The 18,057-nt window shown below is 39.4% G+C and overlaps 1 protein-coding gene across 10 annotated transcripts in view; it reads left to right on the forward strand.

Annotated features, from left to right (window-relative positions):
- Positions 1-18,057, forward strand: part of SLC29A2 (solute carrier family 29 member 2) — a 118,936-nt gene that overhangs the window by 59,415 nt on the left and 41,464 nt on the right. For all 10 annotated transcript variants that reach the window (XR_004540402.1, XM_033955645.1, XM_033955639.1 and 7 more), the window contains exon 8: positions 12,851-12,929. Coding sequence is in view for 9 of the 10 variants with exons in the window: in XM_033955645.1 (XP_033811536.1) it covers positions 12,851-12,929 (79 nt within the window). In the remaining variant the exon portion in view is untranslated. The remainder of the gene's footprint in view (positions 1-12,850; positions 12,930-18,057) is intronic.

Consider the following 18,057-nt stretch of genomic DNA (forward strand, 5'->3'; position numbering starts at 1 on the left):
AGGTATCTCTCTCTCTTTCTCTCTTTCTCTTTCTTCCCTCCCTCCTCTGGTCAAGCATCTCTCTCCCTCCTTTCCCTGGTAAGATATCTCTCTCTCCTTCCTCCCTCCCTTCCCTGGTCAGATATCTCTCCTCCCTCCCTCCCCTGGTCAGGTCTGGTTTTTCTCCTTTCTCCCTCCCTTCCCCTGTGGTTGGGTTTCTGTATCCTCCTTCCCTTCCTCTAACCTTTCATAGCCTGCCGGCAGTACTCGCCAGCTCCAGTCTCTCATGGTCTCTTCAGTCCCTATTACACTAGAACAACTGATGTAACTACCTGTTCTGGTTTGGCAAGGACTGAATAGACCACGAGAGACTGGAGTCAGCTAGCCTGCTGGTAGTGCTCTACTTTAATTGCTAGCACTGCAGGCAGGCTGTAAAAGGTTGGAGGGAGGGAGAATATAGTGGACCGCGATGGCATCAGGTGGAGGACAGTGGCAGCCATAGGTACAGGTAAGTAGTGGGCGGTAGCCAGGCCACTCTTCTGAGAGGGCTGTGGCAGCAAGGGCAGCTCTCTGGGGTGGGGATAGCAGCAGCAATAATAGAGAGGCATCTCTAAACCAATGTTCCTTCAATGTCATCTTCTGCCTGACATCACTTCCAGTGGAGGTGCCCCAGAAGTGATATCAGTTAGATCAGACATGTCAAACTCTGGCCCGTGGGTCAAATCTGGCCCACAGTGTGTTAAAAATTGGCCCGCCAGACATTTTAAATTTTATAGTAAATCTGGCTCGCTGGCATGAACTGTTGCCGCCGCTGTTGCTCTTCACTTGTGTCTGCCTTCACCTGGTCTCTTCAAAGCAGCCTGCTGAGGATCGCTGGCTGGCAAACCTCGCAAGCTGCTGTCCACCTCGGTAGCACGTTCCCGCTGATGCGATCCCATACGTCAGAGGAGGGGCAGGATCACATTAGAGGAAACGTGCTACCAAGGTGGACAGCAGCCTGCAAGGTTCGCTGCAGCTGGCCGGCAATCCTCAGCAGATGAGGTGGAAGAGCATGCCAAAAGAGAGGTGCTTGAAAAAAGAAAGCAGAATTTATCGTTGCCCTTGTATGCGGTGGAATAAATAACCACTGTTCATAGACAGAACAGGTTGGGAAACTAGATGAATTAGTGGTTATCAAATCTGCCAAGTTAGAGGGAGATTTTTCAAACACTGTACATTTTGTGTCATAGTAAGTAATTTAAATTGAAAATGAAAATGATTTGGTAATCAATGTAATTTTGAACAAAAGAGGGGAAACTTGATCAAATCTGTAAGTCTTAGAGAGAAACCTGGCTGCTGTATTTTGAACAAACTGCAAACGTTTCATTTGATAATGAGGCAAATCTGTAAAAATAACATTACAGTAATTAATCTTGAAAAAAGAAGAATGACAATCAGTGAATGTAAGGTACCTAATTGATCAAATATATCTTTTAACTACAGCTGACACTTGTATAGAAGTTAACTCATGTGAGTGTAATACAGTAAACTTAGTTATCCAGCACCCATGGGGATTGGTAGATGCCAGATAACTGTCATTTCTGGTTAGAAAATGACATAGTGACTGTTACCCGCAGCTAGCCGCTGGTAGCCATGGGTAACCCGCCGAAATGGAGATGTAAAAAACTTGGTCACCGCGGGTACAGGGACAAGGCCATTCACCGCCCCGTGGAGCGGTGAATAGCCTTGTCCTTGCAGTTAACTGAGGAAACACGCACAAAATCTCCAATCATGCAGTCCAGCAGCCCCCTCCCTCCTTTTTCCCAATTGTGGTCCGGGCATCTCCCTCCCTTCTTTCCTTCCCCTTACCTTCACTGGCTTATTTTAATTTTCTCTTAACAAGCAGCCGGAGACTTGAAGCGAAAGTTTTCCGACGCAACTTCCTGTTTCCGGTTACATCAGAGGAAAACTTTCCAGCAGCCGCACACGACTTCAAGGCTCCGGCTGCTTGTTAAGAGAAAATTAAAATAAGCCAGCGAAGGTAAGGGGAAGGAATTGAGGGAGATGCTTGGACTGCTGCGAGTGGGAGGGAGGGAGGGGAGAAGATGCTGAAGGGAAATGGGTAGGAGACAGGGGAACAGACACTGAAGAGAACTGGGTAGGAGACAGGGGAACAGACACTAAAGGGAACTGGATGGAAGGAGGGGATAAAGAAAAAGAGGCACATGCTGGATTGGGGAGACAGATACCAGATCTGAGGGGAGGAAAGGAGAAAGATGCTAAAAACCACCTGGGAGAGGGAAGGATAGATGGAAGGGAAGAAGACAGAGATGCCAGACTATGGGGGGAGTGGAGGGAAGAAGATGGGTGCCAGATCAGTGGAGGTGGGGGGTGAAGGGAGAGGCACAGTAACAGAGCATATGGAAGAGGCAGAGAGAAGGCAGACAGTGGATGGAAGGAATTGAATGAGGAGAAGATGAGGAAAGCAGAAACCAGACAACAAAGGTAGAAAAAAAAAATTATATTTATTTTCTTATTTTTGCTTTAGGATAAAGTAGTATATTTGTTGTGTTGATAAACATATAAACAAAGCCCTGCCAACTGAAGATCTCTTTCTCTAGCTCAGCAGCCAGAACTGTGATTTATGAAATGACAATTGTACAGAATATTGTTTCTTTTTATACTTTTAATAAAATAAGTTCAGTATAAAACTATTCAAGACTTGTGTGGGTGGGATCAGATGGTATGTGGGGACAGGGTAGGGACGGGTCCGAGCTCACAGGGACGGGAACTAAGCTCGCTGGGATGGGATGGAGGACATAGCTCGCGGGGACGAGCTCATGGAGACGGGGTGGAGATGGGGACAAATTTTTTCCCCGTATCATTCTCTATTTCTGGTTGCTTGAGAGTTACTATAAAACAGTTTTGTCTCCCTTCCCACCTCATTTCTCCACCCCCACATATAGTTCCCCCACCCCCTTTTGTAGGTTCAGCATCTGTTCCTCCCTTCCCACCCTCCTTTCTGGTCTGTAGTCACTTTCTCTCTCCCTCTTTCCCTTTTCCCTATTCCCCTTATGGGTCTAGCATCCATCCATCTCCCCTCTCTTCCTCCGTGCAGTTCTGGCCTCCTGGACCCCTCTCACTTACCCGATGCAGTCCTGACCTGCCAACTCACCCTCCCTCCCTCACCTGAAACAGTAGTGGCAACCAGTCATCAGAGGCAGTGCTGTAAATAGGCTGTTCATGGCCAGCCTCAGCAGGACCTTTCCTCTGTCGTATCAGAAGTGATGTGGCAGAGGAAAGGCCTTGCCAGAGCTGACCATGAACAGCCTGTTTATAGTGCTGCCTCTGCTAACTGGCTGTCGCTGCTGCTTCAGGAAGGTGAGGGAAGGAGGGGGTTTGGCGGCTCAGGACCGCTTCCACTGCTGCTTTGGGGCTGGATGAAGGGAGGGGTGGCGAGTCAGGACCACTGCCGTCGTCACTTAGTGTAAGTGAGGGGGGTGTTGGGTTCTGATGACTGGTCCTTGGTGGATCAGGAGGTGGCGTAAGATTGAGTTTGGCACTTCTTATCTTTCAGATGCCACGTATGATCTGTTGTGGGCTTCAGCCAAGTTTATGGCTCTTGGAGTGTCTGGGTTGTTAGGGAAGATTAAAAGAAACGTGGCGTTTGGCTCGTCTGGCATAGCTGTTAAGCTGTGGGGACATTGTTGAAGGTTCTTATTCTAATCAATATCCAACAGTATTTTTCTCTGTTCATTGCTATTCTCTTAGGAGTGAAGTTGCTGTTATAGGTTACAGTTATTGGTTTCTTAGTTCTGTTTGGCTATTCGTCATACTGATTATACTTGGGACTGCACAACCCACTTATACTACAGCCAAAAGTTTGTGTCTCAGTCTCCACTTGCTGATCGAGGTGAGCTATAACCTATCAGTTTCTGTGCTGGTCTGGAGGGACTAAAAGAAAGAAACTTAGCAGGTAAATTTCTCCTTAGCAACGATTGCTGACTTTAGTACATCCCCCAGTAGGTAGCTGGCTGGATACTGCAGACACCCCAGTGCCCTGCACTTCCTCTGGTTTTAAACACCAGTCCTTTTTTTTTTTTCCCAATGTGAGGAGGGAGGCAGGAGTGTAGGGTCAGGAGCAGATGGGGTGAAAGGGGATGGGTATGGAACTGGCACCACCAGCTGTATCCTGATTTGTCACTCAGGAAGCCCAATCCCCTTGTTCTACTGAGTCAGCAAAGCCAAAGCAGGAGTGGAGATGCACCTGAAGAGGGAGTGGCCCCTGCATTCAGGCCATGTGGAGCAGCAGATGAGACCAGGAAAAGGAGAGATCATCTATCCACCTGCGGAGATAGAGAATACTGGAGCCAGTGAGCAGCCTATTGCTTATATGCCAGAGCTGAACTTTGTGCTCTCTATCTCCACCTGCTGGTAGGCGGACTTAACCCATTCGTCTGGATTCATCTGCTGCTGATGACAAGGAACCATCACATTCCCTATCGTGTACTGGATATGTTTGCAGCAAAAAGAAGAAACTAGCATTAAAACCAAACAGACCCTACTGAAAAATGAGCTAATCCTTCTATGCCTCTTCAGACCTGGCACTCAATTTCTTCAATTGTGCTTGCCATAGTCTGAGTACTTCTCTGCATTAGGGCCGAATAGCTAATAACCTCATTACCATTCATTTTAATATTCTGTGCACTGGTGTCTAATGCAAGGTTTTATGCAGGGTCTACTTCTGCATAAACCTTCTTTTTGCAGCATGTGCCCAGAAACTATTTTTTTTTTTAAATTCTTTATTCATTTTTGTGTTACAACAAGTGTTACAAATAAACTCAATAGGAACTTAAATACACACTTGACTAACTCATATATTAATATCAAGTTTATCATTAATATAATAATCCCCTGTCCCACCCTCCTTCCCAACCAATAATACATAAATCAATTTTATTGTATATTCTTTAAATATTAATTTAGTATATAATAATCAAAATTGAAAAACCCACCCCATTTCCCTCTTTACAATTTTCTTATCATGGGAAAAGTTCATTAGAGAAATTATGTTAACGGTCTTTAGATGTTTCCAGTGTTATTTATGGGAAAAATTATCCTTCATTACAAAAATCGGTTAATGGTCCCCATATTTTTTTAAATTTATTCATGTATCCTTTGTGTGTTGCAATAGCAAGTTCCATTTTATATATATGGCATACCGAATTCCACCAGAACATATAGTTCAATCTATCATGTTGTTTCCAATTGAATGTAATTTGTTGTATTGCAATTCCAGTTAAAATAAATAAAAGTTTGTTATTACTGGATGAAATTTGGCTTTTTGCTCTCATAGTTGTTCCAAATAATATAGTATCATATGTCAAGGCTACTGGATTTTCTAACATTCTGTTAATTTGGGGCCAAATTGATTTCCAAAATAATAGGATAAATGGACAAAAGAATAAAAGATGATCTAGTGTCCCAATTTCAATATGACAGTGCCAGCATCTATTAGATCTTGAACTATCTATTTTTTGTAAACGAGTAGGAGTCCAAAAAGCTCTATGAAGAAGAAAAAACCAAGTTTGTCTCATAGATGCTGACACCGTACATTTTAACCTCCAAGACCAAAGTCGTGGCCATTGAGATGCACTAATTTGGTGTTTTATCTCAATGCTCCAAATGTCTCTAAGACCATTTTTTGGTTTTTTATTTATATATCCGGATATTAATTTATACCACTGTGCGGCTTTGTGACCTATTGAGTCCATCTGGAAACATAAGAATTCCAAACTGTGATATTTAGCGAGATCTTTCCATTCAGGGAACCCTTTCTGAATAGATTGCTTCAATTGCAACCATTTAAAATATTGTGATTTATTGAGACCAAATTTTTGTTGCAATTGTGAAAACTCCAGCAATTTATCATTTTTAATTACATCATCCAAAGTGCGAATGCCTGCTATCATCCAATGTTTCCAGATGACTTTAAAACCGCCAATTTTGATCTTGGGGTTTAGCCATATAGTTTGGTTGGTTGATTTGCTAATTGGAATTTGAGTAAGATTACTTATGTATTTTAGAGTTTTCCAGGTATCCATAAATATTTTATGATCTTTGTATAACCTTGGCATTTTGATACTAATTACATGATTAAGACGTAATGGAAACATAAGCCTCCATTCTAGCCAAAACCAGTCTGGAATATTATCTGTGGGTTCTGGGAGGATCCAATACATACCATGACGTAAGATATAGGCTTGATGATACCTATAAAAGTTGGGAAAATTTACCCCTCCCTCCTTAATTGGTCTTTGTAATGACGCTAGAGCAATTCTTGGTTTTTTATTAAGCCATATAAATTTTGTCAAAGTCCTATTTATTTTTGTATAAAACGAATCTTGAAAGAAAACTGGTATCATCCCCATTTGGTAACATACTATCGGTAAAATCATCATTTTTACAGTTTGTACTCTTCCCCACCAAGATAAGTGCAAAGGATTCCATTGCTCACACATTTCTATTACTTTTTGTAATAAGCATTTTTCATTAATTTTCATTGTTTCATCTACTGTTTTTGTTATCAAAATTCCAAGGTATTTAATATATTCTTCCTTCCAAACAAAAGGGAATGTATCAAATAAACCTTTTGTACAATGTATATTTAGTGGAAGGATTTCTGATTTATTCCAATTAATTTTATATCCTGAAAATTTTCCAAATTTCTCAATCAATTCAAGTAGATGTGGAATGGTGGATTCTGGATTTTTCAGATATAGTAATAAATCATCTGCGTAAGCAGATATCTTATATTCTTTATCTGAATGAGGTATACCCTGTATCTCCTTAGCTTGTTGGATAGCTAATATTAAGGGTTCTAAAACAATATCAAACAGCAAAGGGGATAAGGGACATCCTTGTCTAACTCCTCTCTGTAGATTAAATTTTTCTGAAAACGTATTATTAATATATAGTCTAGCAGAAGGGGAGCTATACATTGTTTGTATCATTTGTATAAATCCAGGACCTATACCAAACCATTCCATTGCTTGATACATAAAAGGCCATTCTACTCTATCAAAGGCCTTTTCTGCATCTAATGAAATTGCAAAAGTAGGTTCATTCATTTTCTTTGTTAAATATAACATATGGAATGTTAATCTGGTATTGTGAGATGAATGTCTTTGAGCAACGAATCCTGTTTGATGCATACCTATTATATGGGGGAGAGCTTTAGCTAATCTTAGCGCAAGTATTTTTGCTAATAATTTTCCATCTACATTTATTAAAGATATTGGTCTATAGTTTGATACCAAAGTGGGATCTTTATTGGACTTTGGCAAAACAATAGTCAAAGATTCTGCTATAGTGCCTTTAATACAACCTTTATTGAGTTGATATTGATAGAGATTTAATAAATAGGGTAATAAAAAGTTTTGAAATGTTTTATAAAATTCCACTGTATATCCATCACCACCTGGAGCGGATCCAACTCTAAGGGACTTCAAAGCTGTTCCTAATTCTTTTAGTGATATTGGTTCTTCCAAACTTCGTTTTATATGTTCAGGAATTTTTGGACCCTCTAACATTTTTAAAAATTCAAAACCATCTTTTTCTTTATTTGGATAATTTTCAGAAGAATAAAGAGATTTATAGAATTTTAAGAATTGTTTTAATATAGGTTCAATTTGTGTATATGTATTTCCATTTTCATCTTTTATTGCTATTAATTTTGTTTTTCTTTTTTTCGCTTTAAGATAGTTTGCCAATATTCTTCCTGATTTGTTTGAATTACCATAGTACAATGTTTGTTGAGAAAATAAATCTTTCCTAATCATCTTAGATGAGATCTCATTATATTTACCTTTTAATTTTAATAATTCTTGTTGAATAGAATATTCCCATTTTTCTATAAGTTTTGATTCTAAATTTTTTATCTCTTTTTCTAAGATTAAAAATTGTTTTTTAATTTGTTTTTTTAGAAAAGCCGAATAAGAAATTATTTGTCCTCTAATGGTTGCCTTAAAGGCATCCCATAAAGTTTCTCTGTTAATATCATCATTATCATTTATTTGAAAAAATTCTTTCATTTTTGTTAGAAGATTTTCACAAAAATTTTTGTCAACCAACATTGTATTATCTATTTTCCAAATTGGTCTGTTATTATTTTGATCTGTAGTTTTAATTTTGATCCATACTCCACCATGGTCAGATAGAATAATTGGATCAATGGCTGCTTGTGTCACTTGATGTACAAGATGTTTTGAAGTAAAGATATAATCTATTCTTGAAAAAGAATTGTGAACATGAGAACAGAAAGAAAATTCCCGACCATCAAAATGAAGTATTCTCCATATATCTATTAAATCGCAAGATTGAATCAAATTATCTAGTCCCATAGATTTCATAACTCTACCTGGGTTTTTATCTAATAAAGGATCTATTACAGCATTGAAGTCCCCTGCTACTATAAGATTTGAAGTAGCCAGTGGTATGATCAGTTGTTGAAGAGTTTTAAAGAATTCATTTTGGTTCGAATTAGGGGCGTATATATTGATTAACGTCATGGTAGTATTTCCCATATTCATTTCCACCATTATCCATCTTCCATGAATATCTGAAGCTTTTAGTTTAAATGAAGCAGAGCATTTTTTGTTAATTAAAATAGCAACACCTGCCTTTTTCCCTATAGCTGGTGAGAAAAAACACTGTTTGACCCAGCCTCCTTCTAGCTTTTTAGATTCTATATGTGAGAGGTGGGTCTCTTGTATAAGGCATATATCAGCATCTTGCCTTTTTAAAAATGATAGTGCTTTTTTCCTTTTTATCATATGATTTAGACCGTTAACATTTAAAGACATAATTTTAATATCCATTTATTTTTAAATTTTCAGGTATTAAATTATGTATATTTTCCCAATGTTTTAAGTATTTCATTTCTCTTTTTTCCTTTATTCCCATGATTTCCTTATATATTTCCCTTTTATTCCCTCCCATCCCTCTTATCCCTCCCTTCCCCCCCTTATTAATTACGAAAACTTGGATACGCAGGTTGAGGTTAGATTTAGATAACTCCCACAAGCTATTAATAATTATCTAAAGTACTACCATTTTTCCCCCTATTTTTGTATATTTTCTTTTATTTTATTATTAATTATAAGAATAAGTAAAAAGTTTTTCATTCTTATGTATTGAAAGATTATTTTCTGTATTTGTATATCTTTCAATCCATAAGAATGATTATATTAAATCAATTATATCTAATAACATTTCAATTACTATTCATTTCTTTTCAGGTGGTATATTATTTTTATTTTAAAAAGCTTTCCAATTTAGCCTCTTTCCTCAGAACTATAACAAGAGTTTACAGCACAGGAATCCACTCATCTCTTATATTCATTATTTTCTTATGATTCACGAGAGAATTGTCAATTAAGAGGAGCTAACATTCCCATCAGTGTTTTGTAAGTTTTATCTCATTAGCATACTCTCTAGACATCTATGATTTTAAAGTATCTGAGGCCTGTGCAGACAAGAGTGAAGTCCTGTGCCAAAAACTCTCCTTTTATCTCCCATAGAAGATTCCCAGGTTGAACTATTGTGGATACTAAATTAAACTTAATAAATAAAAGAACATAAAATTTGCGCTTCAGATTCATTCTTTTCATATATTTCGTATTGCAATGCATTTTAATGTATCTGAAACGCAAATTTAAACCTGAAGTACCACCTTCAACCGGAAATACAACAAACCAATCACTTCATCTTTTTTTTTTTTTTTTTTTTTTATAATATTCTTTGTAATTGAAGGATGATTTTCTTTCTCACTATTACTCCGCTTTCAAAATTTCGGATTCAATCAGTACATTTTTAAGTTTGTTGAAGAAACTTTCTTCGTCATCACTTGAGTTCGGAGATGTGTTTCAAATCATTTACGTTCCTGCCATTCAGTTTATTCCATTTATTCTATTTATTTTTATATTTTTCAGTTTTTTTTGTTTTCTATGTAGAATGTTGCAAGTTGTTTAAGTCTTTAATTTGATCCTTGTGTGTTCTTTTTCCATTGCTTTCCGTTTTGATCTATCTTTAACCGTCAATAGACTTTAGTATGAACCCATTAATTGTTCTTTAGATTGTCATAGGTTGCTCCAGTTGATTTATAAATTCCTGTAGTTTTTCTGGATCTGTAAAGTTTTGCGTTTTGTTAGCAACGGTAACCTTCATAATTGCCGGGTACAGGAGCCCAAATCTAGCTCCTAGAGATCTTAGTTGTGGTCTCATGTCTAAGAATAGTTTTCTTCTTTTTGCTGTTTCTTTTGCAAAGTCCGGGACAATGTATATTTTTGAATCTTGGCATTTAAGATTTTTGATTTCCTTGGCTAATTGGCATATTTCAATTGCTTGTTGGTGTCTTAAAAGTTTGAAAATTAAAGTTCTTGGACCTGTTTGAGTGTTATTTCTTTGTGTTGGAATCCTATGGGCTCTTTCAATTTCCAGTTCCGTTTTAAATTTCAATGGTAGTATTTTAGGTAGAAATTTTTCAAGAAATGCAATCGGATCATTCTTTTCCACTCCTTCAGGTAATCCGATTATTCTTAAATTATTCCGTCTTTCACGATTCCGGCTGTCTTCAAGATTTTTTTTTATCTCTGTTATTTCTTTCCATATGATTTTGCTGTGATTCATGTCTGTATTTAATTGTTCTGTAATATCTTCTAATGTTGAAATTCTATTCTCTGTAATGTCCACTCTTTTAGTTAGGATTGCAGCATCTTCCATTGCTTTTTGTAGTTTTTTGTTACTATCTAAGACAATTTCTTTTATTTGTCTTAGTTCTTCCATAACATCCAGATTTTTTTCTGTTGGTAATGGAATTTTAGAGGGTGTACCTGGCTCAGGTTTCGACCTCTTATTGCTTCCTGATGTTCCAGCTCCTAAGTCAGCTTTATTTTGTTTAGTTGAAGTCATATTTCAATATATATTTTAGTTTCTTTAAAATATTTGGTAGTGATTCTTTTTAATATATTTTTTAATATATTTGCTTATAAGGAGCTATTCGTTTATCCAACCATTCGACAAAGCCACGCCCCTTTTTTTTTTTTTTTTTTTCAGTATTCTTAAAGCAACTGTAAGTTATTTGTCTTAGGCTCTATTGCAGATTCTTGTTGGCATCTAGCCTGAAAAAATTTTGCAGTCTTCTTGTTCTAGCTCTCCTCTTACAAGCCCAATCGCAGCTTTTGCCGAGGAGAGCAATATTCCATCCAATATGTTTACTTTAATCTTTCAATGTGTATGTATATGTATTTCAGTGTCTCTCAACTGTCTCAACTGTCTCAATGTCACTTTTCTTCAGGTCAAAGAAATTACCAATCCTTTTATTTGACCTTCCTCAGAGCCCAAAAACCTATAGTCTCTTATATCTGAATCTCTTGAATTATAGTAGGAGAGATTAACAATTATAGTGATCCTTCATAGTTTATTTTTGAAGTTGGCAGCAAGGAAATAGTTAAAAAAAAAAAAAAAACCGTTGCCAAGTAGCTTTTACTGCAGATCTCTCCTCATTTCCAGCAGAGGACAGCTATTTCAAAGCCCATTCCCTGATTTAATCAGGCATCAGACATTTCAAAAAAAAACTAATCCTTGTCATTAGGCAGACCCAGACTTTGTAAAAATTTCTTTTTTTTTTTTTTTTTTTTATCCAAGATGGCCGCGGTCGTGGTGCACCGAGCAACTGCCTGTTAACCCCACCTTCGGGAAATCTTTCCTCTTGCTCTCTGCCAGAGATCGTGCTAAAGAGGAGGGGAAGGAAAGCCTCCCTGGCCTCACGGCGTCCCGGACCAGCCCACCCTGGTAACGTTTAATAGTAAAACTTGTTGCCTCTGCCAGGGGGACCCAATCTTGCCGGTTCTGCCTGGGGGACCCGATTTTGCTGTTTTTGCCAGCGGAGACCCGATCTTACCGGCTCTGTCAGCAGGGATCTGATCTTGCCGCCTTTGTCAACGGGACCCGATCTTGCCGGCTCTGCCTGGGGGACCCGATTTTGTTATTTTTGCCAGCGGAGACCCGATCTTACTGGCTTTGTCAGCAGGGACCCGATTTTGCTATTTTGCCGTTGAGACGGATTCAGCCCTCCACACCTCGTTTCTCATATATCAAATGAAAACGGCACCTCTTTCTCCTGATTTCCCCTTCAATTTTCCTCTCCCATCTAATCAAAGAGGTAAACTCAATTTGTTATACCATTAATAACGTTTTTTTTGTAGTTTTCTGAAATTTAAGCTTGTTTATACAGGAGCTCTTTCTTCATCCAACCGTCATCGTTCGCGTCCAAGCCACGCCCCTCTGCCCAGAAACTATTGTGCAAATGTCATATTAATTATGCTGTACCATCTGTGCTAGGTTTGAGCATTGGTCCCTAGATCTGAATGGGAGAGCATCTGCCTTTTCAGAGACTGCGGGTCTTGGGGGCAGAGGTGAATGATCTTGAATTCAAAACCGTTTTTATTGCCTTGATTCTTCACCACTCCCAGAAATAGGGTGACCAGGTTACCCTCTCCAGAAGGGAGACTTTTTAGCCCATCCTTGATTTCTGCCAACCTCATCCTAGTGCATTATGGGACCTGTAGCACTGATTTCAATGGATAGAATCATAGACTGCAAATGCTACACTGCTTTGGGATGTAATTTTAAAACCAAGACTGCCCAAAAAAGTCTCCCTTCTGAAATAGGTAACCTGGTCACCCTACCCAGAAATGAATCTTATGAATTGTCAACATATCTTCCTTGGTGCTCATTTAATTATGTCTTCTGTCTCTCCTCCTTCCCTCATCCTTGTGTCTCTCTTTATTATCTCTCCCTTCCCTCCCCTGGACACTCTAATTCCCTGTAGGAATTTGCATGTTATTATTTGAACCGGACTAGTGCACAAAGCTATGAATTGGAGAAAAGGGCGGAGCTCTTGCTGCCAGGTTAGTATGAGGGCAGAACTCCTGCTGCTAGGTCTGTTTGGTAATGAGTGGCAACCCTCTACCACCTCCCTTTCAACTACTGTATGTGTTATGATATATCTGGTCTTATATCCCACCGAATCCTCTCAACTTTCAGAGGCCTCAGTTGTTGAAGCACATCATCTTACCCAACTCCAATAGGGACATTTTAGACCAGTCCTGGATTTGTGACAACCTTATTCTACAGCACTAATTTCAGTAGGAAGACTGAGGTGGGTTGATATTCGGAGTGAATTAAGTGGGCAGGAGAGGCTCCTACCTACTTAATTCACATTCTGTGGGTTGGCTACTAATATTCAGTGGCATTTAACTGGACAGTGCCATTGAATATTAATACTAACTGTCCATTTACAAAGTGGGCTTGAGCCAGAGAGGAGCTGGCAGCCATGTGGATGTCAGCTGTGCAGGTACCGCCTCTGAATATTACTAAGTGACCACATAAGACTGCATTAATAGCAGTTCTAACTTTAGCTGCTTAGCTATGCGGGTTTCAGCACTGAATATCAGCTGGTACCTACATAGCTTCTGGGTAGTGGCCAAAATTGTTGGATGTGCTTCCCTCCCCAACTGAGATCAGGCCCCTCCACCTAGATCAGCCTCTTCCCCCCCACATACACACTTTACCACTACGTACTTTATATCCCTGGTGGTCCAGTGGGGATATCTTGAACAGAGGTAAATCCTAATCACTCCTGGCATTAGTGGTTGCATGAGCTAAAATGGTTGTTAAAAGCTTTAGGCCAGGAGTGCCCAAACTTTGGCTTGTGAGCTACTTTTAAAATGACCAAATCAAAATGATCTACCAACAATAAAATTTAAAAAACCACGCAGAGGAAATGTTTATATTCAGGGGGTTTTCAAAGAGGTCAAGGCAGATGACTTTAAAATATGCAATGTCACCTCGGTAACAACTATACAAAAATAGACAAATATACCCCCCTCCCCTTTTACTGAACAGCGATAGTGGTTTTTAGCGCAGGGAGCTGCTCTGAATGTCCTGTGCTGCTCCTGATGCTCATAAGCTCCCTGCGCTAAAAACCACTATTGCAGTTTAGTAAAAGGGGGCCATAGTGCAAATTATAGACAGCAGATATAAATTCTCAAAACGGACACATTTTGATCACTAAATTGAAAATAAAATAATTTTTCCTACCTTTGTTGTCTAGTGATTTCATAAGTCTCTAGTTGCACTTCCTTTTGACTGTGCATCCAATCTTTCTTTCTTTCTTCCTTCCTCCTGCATGCTTCCATTCCTCCAGACCTCATTCCATTCCCCAACCAACATTTCTCTCTTTCCTTCCATGAGTCGAACTTTTTCTTCCTCTCTCTCTGCATGCCCCCTGCCACCCGACACACTCCATTCCCTCCCCCAACTTTTTCTTCCTCTCTCCCTGCCCCTCCCCTTTCTTTCTTTTTTTTCTCTCTCCCTGCCCCCTTTCTTTCTTTCTCTCTTGTCTTTCTCCAGAGAAGGCAGCACTGTTAGTCAATGGAGGAACAGCAGCCTGTTTAGTTCCAGAAAGCATGAAGCTCTGTCTTTCTTTCTCTCTCCCTGCCCCCCCAAGCCATCGACGATGTCAATTTCTCCCTGCTTCCCTGATGCGCAAAAGCCAGGCCCGTGCAGCCATTACACAAGCGTTTCCCCCCCCCCCCCCCCCGACATCAATTCTGACGTTGAAGAGGAAGTTCCGGGCAAGCCAGGCAGCAATTGGCTGGCCCGGAACTTCCTCTCCGACGTGGGGCCTGGCCTAGCCCAGAACTTCCTCTCCAATGTGGGGTCTGGCTTTTGTGCATTGGGGAAGCAGGGAAAATGCAAAGACAACGCGAGTCTATCCTTGCGATCTACTGGTCAATTGCGATCGACCTTTTGGGTACCCCTACTCCAGGCTAACCTGTAGTAGGAACATAACATAATAAATGACGGCAGATAAAAACCTGAATGGTCCATCCAGTCTGCCCATTAGTTATTCTTATTAAAAATACATGATTAAATTAACATGTCTCTTCTTTGATATTTCTGGGCCATAGACTAAAGTCCACTTGGTATTGTCCTAGGTTCAACTGCTGAAGTTGCCATCTAAGTTCACTCCAGCCTATCCAACCATCCCGTTGTTTGCAGAATATTTACTGTAAAGTCTGGCCAGTAATGTCCTTATGTTCCAAGTTAGTAGAGTTCCTATTGATGCCCTCCCCAGCCCATCCTACACCGAATCACCACATATGGGACCGTACAAGTTTATCCAATACCGGCATTAGTTCTTTAATTTAAACCATTTGTTTTCTAATTAGAGATCATCTGGGTTTATCCCATGCTTTTTTTTAAATTCCATCACCGTTTCCTCTCCTCCACCTCCCTCAGCTGGCCATTCCAGGCATCCACCACTCTCCATGAAAAAAAGTGATGCAAAAGTAGTACCATGAGACTACCACTAGGGCTCACAGCAGCCTTTGAAGCTACTAAGGGCAGGAGATCTGTTCAGAATGATAAGGGAGGGGGGAGAGAGTGAGAGTCCTGTACAGGTGAAGAAGTTTAAGTCCTCTATGAAACTAGAGGTGAAGACCCCCTGAAAATCCCCCAGAATAATAGGCCAATAAACACTACTAAAGGCCTAAGATGGCTGAGAATGCTTTGACTAAAACTGTCAGCCTTTGCACAATCTATGCTTGCTGAAATCAGCAAGCCAAGCAAAACTTATACTAAAATGAGCAAGTGAAATGAAACTTATTCTTTTACATGGCAACTGGTGTCACATCTGCTGTATTGACTACAAATTAGAGAGATAAATTTCTTAGTAATCTGTAACGAAAATTACTATATATTCATATAATCACAGCTATGATCCAATTAAAAGCTTGACCATTTATAATTGTGCAAAATACTTTTAAAATATATTTGTGAAGTGCTCAGACCAAGAAACCCATATAATAGTGATGTCACTACAATGAGGTTTACAAGGGGACCATCATCGCCTTCACAAGTCCCCTGCCCTCCCTATATACTATGACCTAACTACTAGGTCCATCCAACTTGTAGTACTTATCTGTATTAGGGAGCAATTAGTGGTGTTGACTCTCATTGGTGACTTGTTAAAAATAAAGTGCAAGTGCTTCAATAAAGTCCTGAGTGTTTTTTCTTTTTCTGAATAAATTCCCGTCCCCCCGACCCGGATTTCGTCTCTTCGTCAGGGAGGGACACTAAGAAAAAATCAAACAGACAGTGTGTGTCAACTAAACTTAACAAATTGAATGATGATAACTTTAAAATCTAAAATCTAAACACTATTAAATTCCTTAAAAGCCCTATAATCAAGTTCTTGTGAACCTCTTAAATTCTAATATTACCTAGTGAAGGCTCGCTGAGTTCAGGAACAGTCAAAGTGGACGGGCCGTCTGAACCTCTCTACTAAATGCGCGCTATTTATGTTAGCTAACCGGAACTGATAATAGCCCAGCCAGCCGGAAGTAAACACAACATCAAATGGTAACTCACAAAACCTATATTGCTAACCATTCAATATCTGAATTTAAACCCTTTGGCTCCAGAGTGTGCCAATTGTATATCAAACGCTGTTCTTTTTGTATTAAAAATCTCGATATGTCACCTTCATTTTTGCGTGTTTGAATTAAGACTGTATATTTCAAATCTTTGAGTGCATGTGACTGCTCGACCCAGTGTGAAACCAGGGGGGCGGTGATCCGATTTGTCCTAATATTACTTAGATGTTCTATGATTCGTGTTTTAATTTTACGGATCGTTTGGCCGATGTTCCTGAACTCAGCGAGCCTTCACTAGGTAATATTAGAATTTAAGAGGTTCACAAGAACTTGATTATAGGGCTTTTAAGGAATTTAATAGTGTTTAGATTTTAGATTTTAAAGTTATCATCATTCAATTTGTTAAGTTTAGTTGACACACACTGTCTGTTTGATTTTTTCTTAGTGTCCCTCCCTGACGAAGAGACGAAATCCGGGTCGGGGGGACGGGAATTTATTCAGAAAAAGAAAAAACACTCAAGACTTTATTGAAGCACTTGCACTTTATTTTTAACAAGTCACCAATGAGAGTCAACACCACTAATTGCTCCCTAATACAGATAAGTACTACAAGTTGGTTGGATGGACCTAGTAGTTAGGTCATAGTATATAGGGAGGGCAGGGGACTTGTGAAGGCGATGATGGTCCCCTTGTAAACCTCATTGTAGTGACATCACTATTATATGGGTTTCTTGGTCTGAGCACTTCACAAATATATTTTAAAAGTATTTTGCACATCTGCTGTATTGCCATAAGAACAGGGAAGTGAACCTAAGAAGGATGAGGACATGTCTTGACCCAAAAATACAAAAATATGTCATTTGCGAGATATATCCTGGAATGGGCAGAGCCTTACTGGACCCAAAAGCTCAAAGTTGATGACCTAATATTGAAATGACATTTGACGGGAATAGTTATTTTAGTAAACAGGAAACGCGTATGGTATGACACAGATATTATGAACCAATTAATAAACTGAGAAATGTAATGACGTTTGTAAGTGACCAATAAAAACTAACAATATGATATGTGCCAAACGTGGCCTCAGGCTGTCAAGAATTGTATAAGAGACAGCCTTTGTGATTATGAAAGGAGGACAGACATCCAGGTATACTCAAGCTCTTGAGGCATACTATCTCAGCTCCACATGCTGTAAAGATTTGCTCTTGTAACCTGTTATTGATTATTAATAAAATATATATTATAACAGCTCATTGGGCTTCCTTGAAGTCAGTGGTATTAAAAGGCCGTAAACAGGCGGCTTTTCAAGAATACACCCACTGGACCGCTAGGGATGTAAGGTAGGCACCAGGGGTTGTAGGGAGTGGGAGTTTGGTCTCGGGTGGGGTCTGATTTCTGGGTTCAGGAGGAGTAGGATTAGAAACTGACAGAGGCACTTAAGCAGTGAGCAGCCAGGTTTGCTCATAGGTGGGTAAAGAGTACATGAAAAATGACACATGACGCAAAAGGTTCCAAAACAATTAATTGTTTATTAATTATCCATATTGATTCTCAAAAGATTATTACGTCACCGGGAGATCTTTACAGATGCCAAACG

Source organism: Geotrypetes seraphini, chromosome 8, assembly GCF_902459505.1.
Source record: "Geotrypetes seraphini chromosome 8, aGeoSer1.1, whole genome shotgun sequence".
Taxonomy (NCBI): Eukaryota; Metazoa; Chordata; class Amphibia; order Gymnophiona; family Dermophiidae; genus Geotrypetes; species Geotrypetes seraphini.